The sequence below is a fragment of the Chrysemys picta genome, chromosome 2, assembly GCF_011386835.1.
Source record: "Chrysemys picta bellii isolate R12L10 chromosome 2, ASM1138683v2, whole genome shotgun sequence".
NCBI lineage: Eukaryota > Metazoa > Chordata > Testudines > Emydidae > Chrysemys > Chrysemys picta.
In genome coordinates, this window is record NC_088792.1 from 22,094,779 (window position 1) to 22,109,028 (window position 14,250).

The 14,250-nt window shown below is 41.0% G+C and overlaps 1 protein-coding gene across 2 annotated transcripts in view; it reads left to right on the plus strand.

Moving 5' to 3' along the window:
• The window catches only part of UBE3C (ubiquitin protein ligase E3C), a 179,469-nt gene extending 165,767 nt beyond the window's left edge, over positions 1–13,702 (plus strand). For both annotated transcript variants that reach the window (XM_008162984.4, XM_065582755.1), the window contains one exon: positions 11,703–13,702. In XM_008162984.4, the coding sequence (XP_008161206.1) occupies positions 11,703–11,873 (171 nt within the window). In that variant the 3' untranslated portion in view covers positions 11,874–13,702. The remainder of the gene's footprint in view (positions 1–11,702) is intronic.
• The last annotated feature ends 548 nt before the right edge of the window (positions 13,703–14,250 follow it).

Genomic DNA, 14,250 nt, shown 5'->3' on the forward strand with positions numbered 1-14,250 from the left:
AGGTGTTTCACATTGGAAACCTGAGGAACTCACAATTAGTGACCAACTGTGAAAAGTTTGTTTTAAGGGACTTGTCCAGGTAAGGAATCTACTTCTCTAGGGTAGCATTCAATTTCTTTAATCATGAAATCATGAGGATTTCCTTAATCCTATAATCGGTTGCCTCATTCACTATACAACCCTGCGCACTGAATGAGGCCAGGATCCTGTGGAAAACTTATGTGATCATGTAATTAAAGAAAAACAACGAGGAGTCCTCGTTGTTTTTGCTGATACAGACTAACACAGCTACCACTCTGAAACCTGTAATTAAAGAAGAACAGGAGTACTTGTGGCACCTTCGAGACTAACAAATTTATTAGAGCATAAGCTATGCTCTAATAAATTTGTTAGTCTCGAAGGTGCCACAAGTACTCCTGTTCTTCTTTTTGCGGATACAGACTAACACGGCTGCTACTCTGAAACCTGTAATTAAAGACCGTATCATGATGCACAAAGGGTTAAATTAAGGTTGAACAAGCAGCCTTAATTCTGGGATTTCCTAACTTTTGTGTGTTTGGCTTTGCAACCTAACATGGGTTTTTTTTATGTTATTTCCTAATTTTAAAACATCGGGAAAAAACACATTCCATATGTAGAGTCATAGTGACTCCTAACTTGGGTCATCAGCAGTGTTCAGATGCTTCGATCCACAGCATATACCTCTTACACTTGAAGTAATCAAGTTAACTGATAACAGTAGTAAGTTGTCATCTGCTATGTGGATCCAGTCACTAGAGGCAGAGGTGGGAGACACTTTGCCAATGGGTTTCACAGCTTTTTGCTGACAGCAGAATAATGTGAAAACTGAGGACCGCTGTTTTCAGTTCCATATTCTGCAGGGAAGTGTTCTCAAATGGCTATATAGACCCTTCATCTGTCCCTCACTGCTTCTATCAACCCATCCCCACTTCAGCTCGTCCACCTCTTTCCTTATCCAACATCTACTTGCTCTGCTTCCCCTGACCTCTCTGCATGGGTGTGTGACTGCGTTCTCCTCCTCACTTGCCTGAGTGCCAGTAGCAGGGGAGCATTGAGAGTGCAGGAGAGTCTCCCTGTTCCCAATTCCAGAGCCAGATGTGGCTAGAACAAGGGTGGGCAAACTGTTTGGCTTGAGGTCCACATCGGGGTTCCGAAACTGTATGGAGGGCCGGGTAGGGAAAGCTGTGCCTCCCCAAACAGCCTGGCCCCCGCCCCCTCCCACTTCCCACCCCCTGACTGCCCCCCCCGAACCCTAACCCATCCAACCCCCCCCCCCCCGGCTCCTTGTCCCGACCGCCCCCTCCCGGGACCCCCAGTCCCTAACTGCCCCCCCGGGACCCTAACCCCTATCCACCCCCCCTACTCCCTGTCCCCTGACTGCCCCAACCCCTATCCACATCCCTGCCCCCTGACAGGCCCCCGGGACTCCCATGCCTATTCAACTGTCCCCTGACTGCCCCCCGGGACTCCCTGCCCCCTTACCATGCTGCTCAGAGCACCAGTACTGGCAGCTGCGCCACCCGGCCGGAGCCAGCCACGCCACTACGCAGTCTAGAGCACCGGAGCAATCCGGCGGTTCTCGTAGCCACATTGCCCGGTAGGAGCTTGCAGCCCCGCCACCCAGAGCGCTGGCAACATGGCGAGCTGAGGCTGCGGGGGAGGAGGGACAGCAGGGGAGGGGCCAGGGGCTAGCCTCCCCGGCCGGGAGCTCAAGGACCAGGCAGGACGGTCCGGCCCGGGGGCCGTAGTTTGCCCACCTCTGGGCTAGAAGGAGCAATTGCAGGAAAAGTTTTGCTCAGTCCTGGGCTGTAGCATGCTCAGTGCAGACGGTATCTTGAAAGAATTGATCTGCCAAACTTAAGTCTCTACTGAACATGTGAAAACTGATTTTTCAGAGGCTTGTAACTGCCCAGATTCTGGCATATTTTCATGGAGAAAGCAAAAAGCACATCACTGATACCAGGGCAACTACTCTGCTAAATGTTAAGGGCTTTCTCTAAGGCATGGTGATACTAGAACACCTTAACAAAATGGTTGTAAGAATTTTTTAACAACATAATTTTCCCTGGCCTCGTTCTCAGCAATGGCTGAACCATTGTGGCTGAAACGCTCCAAAACGTTCAGCCTGAGATAGATACAGTCTGCCTGTGGAACTCCTTGCCAGAAGATGTTGTGAAGGCCAAGACTATAACAGGGTTCAAAAAAGAACTAGATACATTCATGGAAGATAGGTCCAACAATGGCTATTAGCCAGGATGGGCAGGGATGCTGTCCCTAGCCTGTTTGCCAGAAGCTGGGAATGGGCAACAGGGGATGGATCACTTGATGATTACCTGCTCTGTTCATTCCCTCTGGGGCACCTGGCATTGGCCATTGTCGGAACACAGGATACTGGGCTAGATGGACCTTTGTTCTGACCCAGTATGGCCGTTCTTATGTTATACACAGCATGTAAAATTTCTGCCAAACTAACCATTTATGCTAAATTATAAGTAACCGAAGCAGGGTCGTATAGTGGGAAATGTTGGGCAACTGTAAGGAGAAGCAGCATTACTAGCTGCACTTACAAAATGTTTATTTTACTTTATTTTTACCCATACATGTGGCATATACTACACAGTATGTGATAATTACAATGTGTGATCATTTGAAACTCATATCATGCGTGGTCTTGGGCTGTCCCCCTCATCTGTTGTATTCAGATCTGGGCTCAAGCACACCAGGAGGATAGCAAGGTATCCAGTGAGACTCCTCATATATGGTCAGTTATTTGAAAAGCCCTCAAACACTGCTGTCAATACCCCCAATTGTATGCACCTATGGATGGGAAATTAGTTGCTACATTATTCTAGTCTCAAGACCACTCCAGATGGTGCCAGTGAAAGCAGAGATTAGACTCACAGGAGATGAGACCTAAGGTGTAGAGGACAGGACACAATTAAAACTGGCCATACACCAAAGGAAGAAACATAATAAGAGAGAGAGAGAAATGCACCAAATTGCCACTTGCCTTTCTAATAAAGGGGAGGGAGGGAGACCAGTCAGCAAAAGCGGGAGGTACAGAATGGCCAAGCACTGAAGCAGCCTATGAGATCTAAGAAAAGATGTGAATCCAAAGAGGTCAGTGCTCAAGGAGAGGCTTTAGAACCCATGTGTGACTGGGTCACGTGCGAAAGGCAGGAGAGCAGCTCGGGGGCTGTGCTGTGCCAGAGGAGAATGGGCGGGCTAGAATAGCTATGTCAAGGGCATCATGATCAAACACATCAGCAAGGAGTTGGAGTTAATTATAGAACTGAACTACAAGCCACGCCCCACACAGCTACTCTGGCAGTAGGAAGTACAGCAAAAAATATTGCTTTTTTTATGTGGGCAGCACTGAGCACCAGCCAGTTCCAGCACTTGAGGGGTGCATGGATTGGCTAGCAGTAGCCCCCTACCAAGTAGGGTATGCCATTGGCATCATGGGGCTCACCAGCCACCCAAGAGAAGTTGGGCTGCTCATAACTGTGCCCCAGCAATCTAGTGCTAGCTGCTAAGGCCCTTATAGGTGCCCTCAAGTTGTAAATGAATACCGGAAAAGGGAATAGGCAATGTCTATTGGCATGAGTGTTCATATAGTGGTAGCCTATGATTAATGTTTGTACAGTGCTCTCAAGATGAAAAGCACTATGTACTGTAAGTGCTAAGTATTATTAGCAGTCAAATAAGTCAAATGAGTATGAGAGTTTGTTATAAAAAAAAAAAGCTTGCAATATGTTGAGGGTTGAAATTAATGCAAAATATCCTCAGTAATTAATTGTTCTATAGTTGTATTAAAATAGATATTAAATTTTGCTATTAAGAACACAATCATTAGCGCTCAGACTCTAAAATCTTGTACGTACTGCATTGTGGAACCTTCACCTTTGCTATAGTTCATATTTATTTAAGAGAAGGGATCGTTTCAGAGTTCATAGCTTATAAATAGCACAGTCTGGGTTTACAGCATTTAAAAATTATTAGAACTCTTAGTGCCAGATTATCGGACTCAGAGTAACATTTGCTAAAGCTAATTAAAGTTTAATAAGTTTAATAAATGTGATTGTTACAGACAAAAAAATCATTAAAGTGCGGTTGAAAATTGTTAAGTTCCAATCAGGTCACATAATAAATTGATGATACTTCTTACTTCCAAACTGTTGCAGCTTCCCGTTGTAGAGTATTTAATTATGCAACAAATGGTGCCCTTGGCGTGACATTTCAATATAGAACTTCATTTTTTACATTTTTAAAGCTTAAAGTAGGAAAATTCAATTAGCATTTTGAAAAGAACCCTAAAATTGCAGCATTTTAGCTGTGAAACACATTTTAAGGCTTCCATTTAAACAATAATTTAACTTAAAATCTCATTGACCTCCTGCTTTAGGGTGGCTTTTTTACAGTTTCTAAAACCAGATGATCTATTTTAGCTCAGCCAAGCATTTGTTGAAATTAATATTCCCTTGCCAATGAAAGCAGAGCATTAGGTGTAACAAATAAATGTCCTCTGCATCCCCATTTGTCTTGGTGAGATAAACTTGATTTCTTAAAGAAATTAGAAAACTATACATGAAATAAAACCTCAGATACTTGCTCAGCATATCAGAAGACCAACCCAAATTTGGCTAGTTTCTACCTTATTAGACTCCTTATTGGTTTTATTTGTAGGTACATAAGAACTACATGATTCTGTGGTATATTATTGGTACTCTGCATCTTAAAAAGCACAGAAGTGTATAGTCTTTAAAATAAAATATTATGCGTCTTGTCTGGAAAATATAATGTCTCATTAATAGACAATTTTAGGTCCCAGTCCTGCAAAAATGTACATATGTGCTTAATTTTACATATGCACATACTGCCATTGACCTTATTAGGACAACTCATGTTTATGTGCATTCAGTTAAGTACATGCAAAAAGATCAGGACCTTAGACTGCAAAGTCTTTGGGTCCAGGACTGCCTTTAATGTGTGTCTTGGAGAGCATTAGACACACTGTCAGAATTTAGCAAAGAAAATAATATTTACATGCCCTGACTTGTAATGTGCAGTAGGAATATTAAGTTGTTTGGTAATGTGCTTGGTATGTGCTTTCTGGCCATATTTATTTTACCTATTCTAACTGTACTAAAAAATAACGTGAGGACCAAGGAGGAGGCGGTTGATCATTGTTTTTTGTATGAAATTCAGGTTGTAGTCCGAGACAGATGGTCACGTGATAATATATCATTTAACCAATCTTTATTTGTGGCATGGCTACTCCTTAATCCAGCCTTGGCTTGATACGATGTGGGTAACATATTAATGTGAATGTAGGGAGAATTGAATTTGAAAGAAAAAGTTTATTTTAGATGTATATACAAATTCTAACTTGTAAGACATGATTAACTAAACTCTATAGAAAATCCATTTGACTGGTAGCAAGGGAAGAAGGGACTTTTATTTTTGTTAGAGATCTTCATCTATATAAGGGTATCAAGGAAAAACATGAAGCAATAAGGAAAATAACAAAAAAGTGTAATTCAAAGAAGAAATCTTGTACTTCATGCAATGCAAAGTGGGCTGAACAGGCCCAAGGACCCAGCCCATTATACGTGCCCCCACTACTGCTGGTGGTCTTTAGCTTCCAATCAGAGCTGAGTAAATAATGGATTTTTTGGTTCAGGAAGTGGGCAAGGAGAGAGGCAGGCAAACTGAAAATACAAAAAGATTCCTGTTCAGTTTGGACCAAATCCTTTTCCCCAAAAAGTTTTTGTTGAAACAAAAACTTAAAACAGTTTCATTTTGAAATGATTTGAAACAGGGATTGGACTTCTTTTGAGTTTTCATTTCGAATCGGTGGTTTCAGATGTTTTTCATCTTTTATTGGTGTGTGTGGTTTTTTTGTTTTGTTTTTTAAATGGCCAAAGATCCATTTAAAATACCATTTCAAATTGAAAAGTTTAAACAAAACATTTCAAAATAGTCTAAATGAAACTTTTCAATTCTTTCAAAAACTTTTTTTTGTTTGTTTGTTGTTGAGGTCATCTGAAACCCTTTGCCGAAATCTACTTGAATAGATTTTAGGACCCAAGAAATGCTTTTATCTATGGAAAACTATTAGTTAAAAAAAAATATTTAAAAAAATTGCTCAGCTCTGCTCCCAATGCTTAACACTGGTGCATTTTCAGTAAGTATATGAGTGTTATGACATTCCAGTGCCCAGTTCCAAGTCTACAAATTCTAGTGATGGGGAAATGACAGGAATTGTGCATGCTTGGAAGACTTTGTAAGGTGAGCCTATACTTAATTGTACCTAAGATTTCTGCAAATAATTTCTTAGTTGCAAATAAATCAAAGACCTCTTTCTGCATGCTACTATATTTTAAATTTTCCTGTTTCACTGTTTCTGTGGAACCAGATATTTGCAGAATACAGCACGTGAACGATAACCTAGCTAGCTATTCACCTTAAGACCTTATGTTTTCTACAATATGGCCATGAATTTTTTTTTGCCATACCTATTTGGGCATGCTTTTAGGGCAACCAAGGGAACATAAAAACAGCCATACTGGGTCATATCAGTGGTCCCAGTAGCCTGTCTCTGATAGTGGCCAGTGTCCTATGCATCTGAGGGAATGAACAGAACTGGGCAATTTCAAGGGATCTATCCTCTGTCGTCCCGTCTCAGCTTCTGGCAGCTGGAGTTTGAGAGACAGCTGGAGCATGGGGTTGCGTCTCTGACTGTCTTGGCTAGTAGCCATTAATGGACCTTTCCTCCATGAACGTATCTAATTCTTTTTTGAACCCAGTTCTACTTTTGGCCTTCACAACATTCCATGGCAACGATTTTCACAGGTTGACTATGTGTTGTATGAAGAAGTACTTCATTTTGTTTGTTTTAAATCTGCCTATTAATTTCATTGGGTGACCCCTGATTCTTGTGTTATGTGAAGGGATAAATAACACTTCCTTATTCGCTTTCTCCATACCATTCATGTTTTACAGACCTCTGTCATATCCCTCACCTCCAGTCGTCTCTTTTTTTAAGCTGAATATTCCCGTCTTTTTAATCTCTCCTCATATTGAAGCTGTTCTATACCCCTTCTCTGCATCTTTTCCTGTTCTTATATATCTTTTTTGAGACGAGGTGACCAGAACTCCACGCAGTATTCAAGGTGTGTGTGTACCAGGGATTTATAAAGTGGCATTATGATAGTTACTATCTGATTACCGATCCCTTTCTTAACATTCCTGACATTCTGTTAGCTTTTCTGAGTGCCACTGCACATTTAGCAGATGTTTTTAGAGAACTGTCCACAGTGTCTCCAAGATTTCTTCCTTGAGTGGTTAAATTAACAGTTAATTTAGACCCCATCATTTTGTATGTATAGTTGGGATTATTTTTCCAGTGTGCATTACTTTGCTTTAATCAATATTGAATTTCATCTCTCATGTAGTCGCCCAGGTTAGTGAGATCAGTCAGCTTTGGACTTAACCGTCCTGAGTAAATTTGTACCATCTGCAAATTGTCACCTCACTGTTCATCCCCTTTTCTGGATCATTTATGAATAGGTTGAACAGCACAGGTCCCAGTACAGATCTTGGGGGAACCCTGCTTTTTACCTCTCTTCATTGTGAAAACTGACCATTTGTTCCTACCCTTTCTTTCCTATCTTTTAACCACTTGTCCATGAGAAGACCTTTCTTTTTATCCCATGACTGCTTAGTTTGCTTAAGAGCCCTTGGTGAGAGACCTTCTCAAAGGGTTTCTGAAAGTCCAAGCATGCTATATCAACTGGATCACCCTTGTCCACATACTTCTTGACTCCTTCAGAGAATTATAATAGATTGGTGAGGCATGATTTCACTATACAAAAGCCATGTTGACTCTTCCCAACATATCATGTTTATCTATGTATCTGATAATTTTGTTCTTTACTATAGTTTCAACCAATTTGCCTGGTAGGTTTACCTGCCTGTAATTGCCAGGATCACCTCTGGAGTCTTTTTGAACAATAGACCTTGCATTAACTATCTGCCAGTCATCTGGTACAGAGGCTGATTTAAGTGATAAGTTACATACCACAGTTAGTAGTTCTGCAATTTCATATTGGAGTTCCTTCAGAACTCTTGGGTGAGTACCATCTGGTCCTGGTGACTTATTACTGTTTAATTTATCAGTTTATTCCAAAACCTCTGCTAGTGATACAGTAACTCCTCATTTAACGTCATCCCAGTTAACGTCGTTTTGTTGTTACGTCGCTGATCTATTAGAGAACATGCTCGTTTAAAGTTGTGCAATGCTCCCTTATAACTTTGTTTGGCAGCCACCTGCTTTGTCCTCTGCTTGCAGGAAGAGCAGACCGTTGGAGCTCGCTGGTGGGGGCTTGGAACCAGGGTGGGCCAGCAGCCCCCCATCAGCTCACTTAGTTTCCTGTGCGACAGCCGCCCAGCAGGCTAACAATTGCCGGGCAGTTCAGATGTCCTTCCCCTCACTGCCGTGTGCTGCTCCTGCCCTCTGCATTGGAGCTGCTCCCGGGAGCCTCCTGCTTGCTGTGCAGGGGTTGGGGGAGGAAGAGGAGTGCTGATGTCAGGGTGTCCCCCTCCCCCCACTCCTGTACCCCATCTCCACAGAGAAGAGGGGGACATGACAGGGCTCAGGACGGAGGGAGCTTGCTGGTAGCAGCTGCTGTCTCAACTTGCTTATCTACTTTAAAAAGCAGTGTAATTAGAGTGGGGTCAGCGTACTTAAAGGGCCAATATGTGTGTCTGTCTCTCTCTCTCACACAAACGGTGTGTGTGGCGCGCGCTCTCTCTCTCTCTCTCTCTCTCTCTCTCTCACTCACACACACACACACACACTCTCACACACACACACACATCATCACTGTTCAGTTTCCGCAGGGAGTGTTTGCAGCCACTGTCATGTGTCTATTGTGTCTCCTCACTCCATTTGTGCTGTCTTGTAGAGCGTGAGGCTACATCAGTGGCTCTCAAACTTCTTTACTGGTGACCCCTGTCACATAGCAAGCCTCTGAGTGCGACCCACCCCCCCTTATAAATTAAAAACACTTTTTAATATATTTAACACCATTATAAATGCTGGAGCAAAGCGGGGTTTGGGGTGGAGGTTGACAGCTCGTGACCCACCCACCCCCCGTAAGAACCTCGTGACCCCCTGAGGGGTCCCAACCCCCAGTTTGAGAACCCCTGGGCTACATTAACAACAATGTATTACCCTTGAGGTCTCAGCCGAGTGCTAGTTCATCATTTAACAACAAGGCATTCCCTGAGAAATATCCCACCGTCTTCCACCCTCTAACTTCACCACCTCAGCCAAGCTTCACAATCATCATTGCTGTGTACAGTATTAAATTGTTTGCTTAAAACTTATACTGTGTGTGTGTGTGTATATATATATGTGTGTGTGTGTGTGTGTATATATATATCAATGTCTTTTGTCTGGCAAAAAAAAATTCCCTAGAACCTAACTCCCCCCTATTTACATTAATTCTTATGGGGAAATTGGATTCGCTTAACATCATTACACTTAAAGTATCATTTTTCAGGAACATAACTACAAGGTTAAGCGAGGAGTTACTGTACCTCAATGTAGGCCAGTTCCTCAGATTTGTCACCTACAAAATATGGTTCTGGTGTGAGAATCTCCTCCATATCCTTTAGAGCAGGGGTGGCCAACCTGAGCCTGAGAAGGAGCCAGATTTTACCAATGTACATTGCCGAAGAGCCACAGTAATATGTCAGCAGTCCCCCATCAGCCCCCCAGCGCCTCCCACCCACCGGCAGCCCCTCCGATCAGCACCTCCCCTTCCCTCCCCGCACCTCCTGATCAGCTGTTTCGTGGCGTGCAGGAGGCTCTGGCGGGGAGGGGAAGGAGTGAGGGCACTGCAGGCTCAGGGGAGGGGGCAGGAAGGGGTGGAGTGGGGGCAGGGCCTGTGGCAGAGCCAGGGGCTGAGCAGTGAGCACCCCCTGACCCATTGGAAAGTTGGCACCTGTAGCTCCAGTCCCGAAGTTGGTGCCTATACAAGGAGCCGCATATTAACTTCTGAAGAGCCGCATGTGGCTCCGGAGCCACAGGTTGGCCACTCCTGCTCTAGAGTGAAGACCAGTTCAAAGAATTCAGTTAGCTTCTTCGCAAGAGCCTTGTCTTCCTTGAGTGTTCCTTTAGCACCTCGATCATCTAGTGGCCCCACTGACTGTTTGGCAGGCTTCCTGCTTCTGATGTAATTAAAAAAAAAATAATAAAAAATAGTTGCTGTTAGTTTTTGTGTCCTTAGCATTTGCTTTTCAAATTCTTTTTTGGCCTGTCTAATTATACTTTTACTTGCGAGAGTTTATTTCTGTTTTCCTCACTAGGATTTGACTACCAGTTTTTAAAGGATGCGTTTTTGCCCCTAACCTCCTCTTTAACTCTGTTGTTTAGCCATGATGGCATTTTTAAGTATTATTTGGGGGTTACATTTAATGTAAACATCTGTTATGGTGTTTTAAACAAGTTTCCGTGTAGCTTACAGGTATTTCACTTTTGTGACTGTTCCTTTTAATTTCCATTTAACTAACTTCCTCATTTTTGTGTAGTTCCCCTTTTAGAAGTTAAATGCTACTATGGTGGGTTTCTTTGGCATTTTCCCCCCTACACGTGTGTTAAATTTAATTACATTATGGTCATTATTATGAGCGGTTCAGTGATATTCATCTCTTGGACCAGATCCTGTGCACCACTTAGGACTAAATCAAGAATTGCCTCCCCCCTTGTGGGTTCCAGGACTAGCTGCTCCAAGAAGTAGTCATTTAATGAGTCTGAAAATTTTATTTCTACATCCTTTCCTGACGTGACATTGTACCCAGTAAATATGAGGATAATTGAAATCCCCCATTATTATTGCGTTTTCTGCCTTTATAGCCTCTCTAATCTCCCTGAGCATTTCACAGTCACCAGTACTAGCCTGCTCAGGTGGTCGATAGAATATTCTTACTGCTATACTCTTATTGTTCAAATATGGAATTTCTATCCATACAGATTCCATGGTACAGTTTTATTTATTAAAGATTTTTACTTTATTTGACTCTACTTTCTTTCACCTACAGGGCTTCTCTCCCCACAAATGCAACCTATTCTGTCATCCCTATATATTTTATACCCTTACCATATCTCATTGACTATTCTCATTCCACCAAGTTTTTGTGATCCCTAGTATATCAATATCTTTATTTAATGCCAAACACTCTAGTTCACCCACCTTCGTATTTAGACTTCTAATATTTGTATATAAGAACTTATACATGTTGTCAATATTCAGTTGCTTGCCTTCATGTTATATTTAAATAGGACTTTTTTTACATTTGACTGACCTCACAGCTCCTACCTGTACTTTATCAACTTCATTCCAACCCTCTTTATTAGGATATAGAGTTCCCCCTTTAATAAATTCATCCCTAATGGATGTCACTGCCTAAACCTTGTGCTCCTCCGTATCTGTTGGCTTTCCCCCAGCCCTTTGTTTAAAAAATCCTCTGACCTTTTTAAACCTTTGCAAATGCCATTGAAACAGACTTAAATTCTAATTGCTCCTTGCCTAGAAGTTTATGTGGATTGTCATGGAATTATTTTTTAGCCTGTGTGTATCTATCTTAATTTTTTCCTATTTTTGTATTTTCAGGAGTTATATCCTGCATTTTGCATTCACAATGGAGGATCTGACCTAGACAGGCTACCCACTGCCAGTACCTGCATGAACTTGCTGAAGCTTCCTGAGTTTTATGATGAAAACCTTATGCGGAGCAAACTTCTTTACGCCATTGAATGTGCTGCTGGATTTGAGCTGAGCTGAGCTGAACTGAGGTTTAAACAGAAGCTCTGCAGAGGAACTAACCAGTGCCTATTCCATAAGCAGCACCCATACACAAGCAGATGAAGGGAACTCAGTCTAGGTTTCTGCAGCTCTCATTTCTTATCAGATACCCTCAAATAGGTTTCATTTTTAAATACATGATTTGTTAGTTAAGTGTCATTAAACTTACATTGGCACTGCTTTATTCTGACTCAAAATAATGAATGCTGTGTGCAGTGTGGTTGGGGTTTGTGTTTATGCCAAGCAAGAGCACATTTAACGAACAGTGACATCTCAGTGAAATTAACCAAAGATGAAGCTTTGGCTTTGTGCTGTTCAAATATAAATAATTCTACAAGATGGCAATAAAGTTGTGTGTAGTGCAGCATGTTGGGATAAGAGAGGTCTTAACATCCTGTTCTAAATCTTCAGAGGGAAGTAGATGTTTGCAGATATCCCAGAACTGAGAGATTGAAAACGCTTGTTACTGATAACCCCACATCTTTTCTCATGTGGTAGAATTGTTTACAAAACTTAGTTGTTGCAATTAAAACAGAATGGATTTGTTTTAAACTACCATCTCTTGAGATGGCAGGCACTGAGATATAACATTGATATTTTATTTGTGCTTTCTGAAATATCTTCAAGAAATTGGATTTGCATGATTATTTTTAAGTTCTACGTTTGGCCGTGTCATGATCAGCTGGACATTGTCGTAAACAGATATGACTATCCATGCTTTTCTCTGTTCTGTTTCTGTCTCTCCTTTGTGCCTGTAAAGATTTTTTTTTAATGTATCAAACTCCTATGGCATACACAGTACATACAGTAGTCATGACTTTGGAAAAAATATACTTGTAACAACTATTAAAAGTATTTCAACCAAAGCATCAGGCTTTATCTTTTATATCTGAAGCCTGCAGTGTTCACATTCCTTCTCCCTATCAGTTCTCTTCATCTTAAATACCATGTATGTGCTGTAGAAACTTATCTTAATTCATTATTTTTGTGACGAAGCAGCTTTTGCATCCATCTGGCTCTTAGCAGTTCTGCTCAGACAAGTAGGTGGGAACATGTTGCTTAACATAATTTGATTGCCAAGGGAAAAATTGGATTCATATGAAAGGAATCAGTTCTCTAATAATAGGTACATCACTGAGTCAAGATTTGTGTTCACATTTAATTTGCATTCAATTAAAAAAAATAATTACAAGTCAAACTATAAGATGCGTAAATGTGCATCCTTTCTGGTTTTTAATAACTAATAACAAATCAGAATTTACAGACAGTATGCTATTACTATTTCGCTGTCACTGGAAGCTCTGTTGGGTTTCGTATTTAATAAGCAGTAACCAGCAATATACTTTTAAATGTGGAGAAACTGAGTGGTTTTAAGGTGTTTACTAGTATCAGTATAAAATGTATAATTTCCTAATTTGGGTAATAAATGAAGTGTTAAAATACTATTTGTAGTCTTGATGTACAGAAATAAAATAATTGTTTTCTTTTTGGTTTTGCTTTAGGCTGTTTTATTTGTTAAATGTTACAAACCCAACATATTCTTTACCTAAAAATTGGTTTCTTGTATATTTTTCTACATAAATTATGGAACAGAAGACTGAAAAGAGGTCAGTGATAGTATTACTGCCCCTCTTAAAAGCAAAACCTGAGCATTTCCTTTAGATAACATTATTTATTTTCCAACCCATTACTTAAAATATTTTGAAAATATTTTTCAATTGAATTCATTTGCTACAATTTGATAGTGTCATGTTTGTATGTTGTAAAATGCAAATTAATTTTTTTCTATTAAATATTCACATTTCCAAGATTGTGTTGGAGTCATGCCACATAACAATGGTTGGTAATATGTACATTTTGTTACTTTATAAAGAGACCTAACACACACCCATTCCTAGACATAGACACAAGTACTGGTGGAACAGAGACTGGGGTAGGCATGAGATTACAGGAAGAGGAACAGTATACTTTATAGACGTGACTATATGAATATAAATATAAAAATATTGTTGCAGGAGAATGTGATTACAAGCTTTGTAGACCATTAAAAATATTCCACATAATCAGTTTCTTCTGTAGATTTGGTATTTAATCCTCAATCATTTTGTTTTTTATACTTTTCTATGCATGAAGGGGGAAATCCTGAACCTGCTCCAAACTTTCCTTAGGGTTAAAATTTGCTTAAATGGGAGCAAAATTTGGTCCTTGCTCCCATTTATCTCAATGGGAATTTCACCATTGATTTCAGTTGGATCAAAATTTGACCAGCGTCTGTATGTAAAAAGGGAGAATACATCCACATTCCTGTTAGGGGTATCCCATGTAACTCTTCTGTCAGTTGGAGTCGGCAGCAACA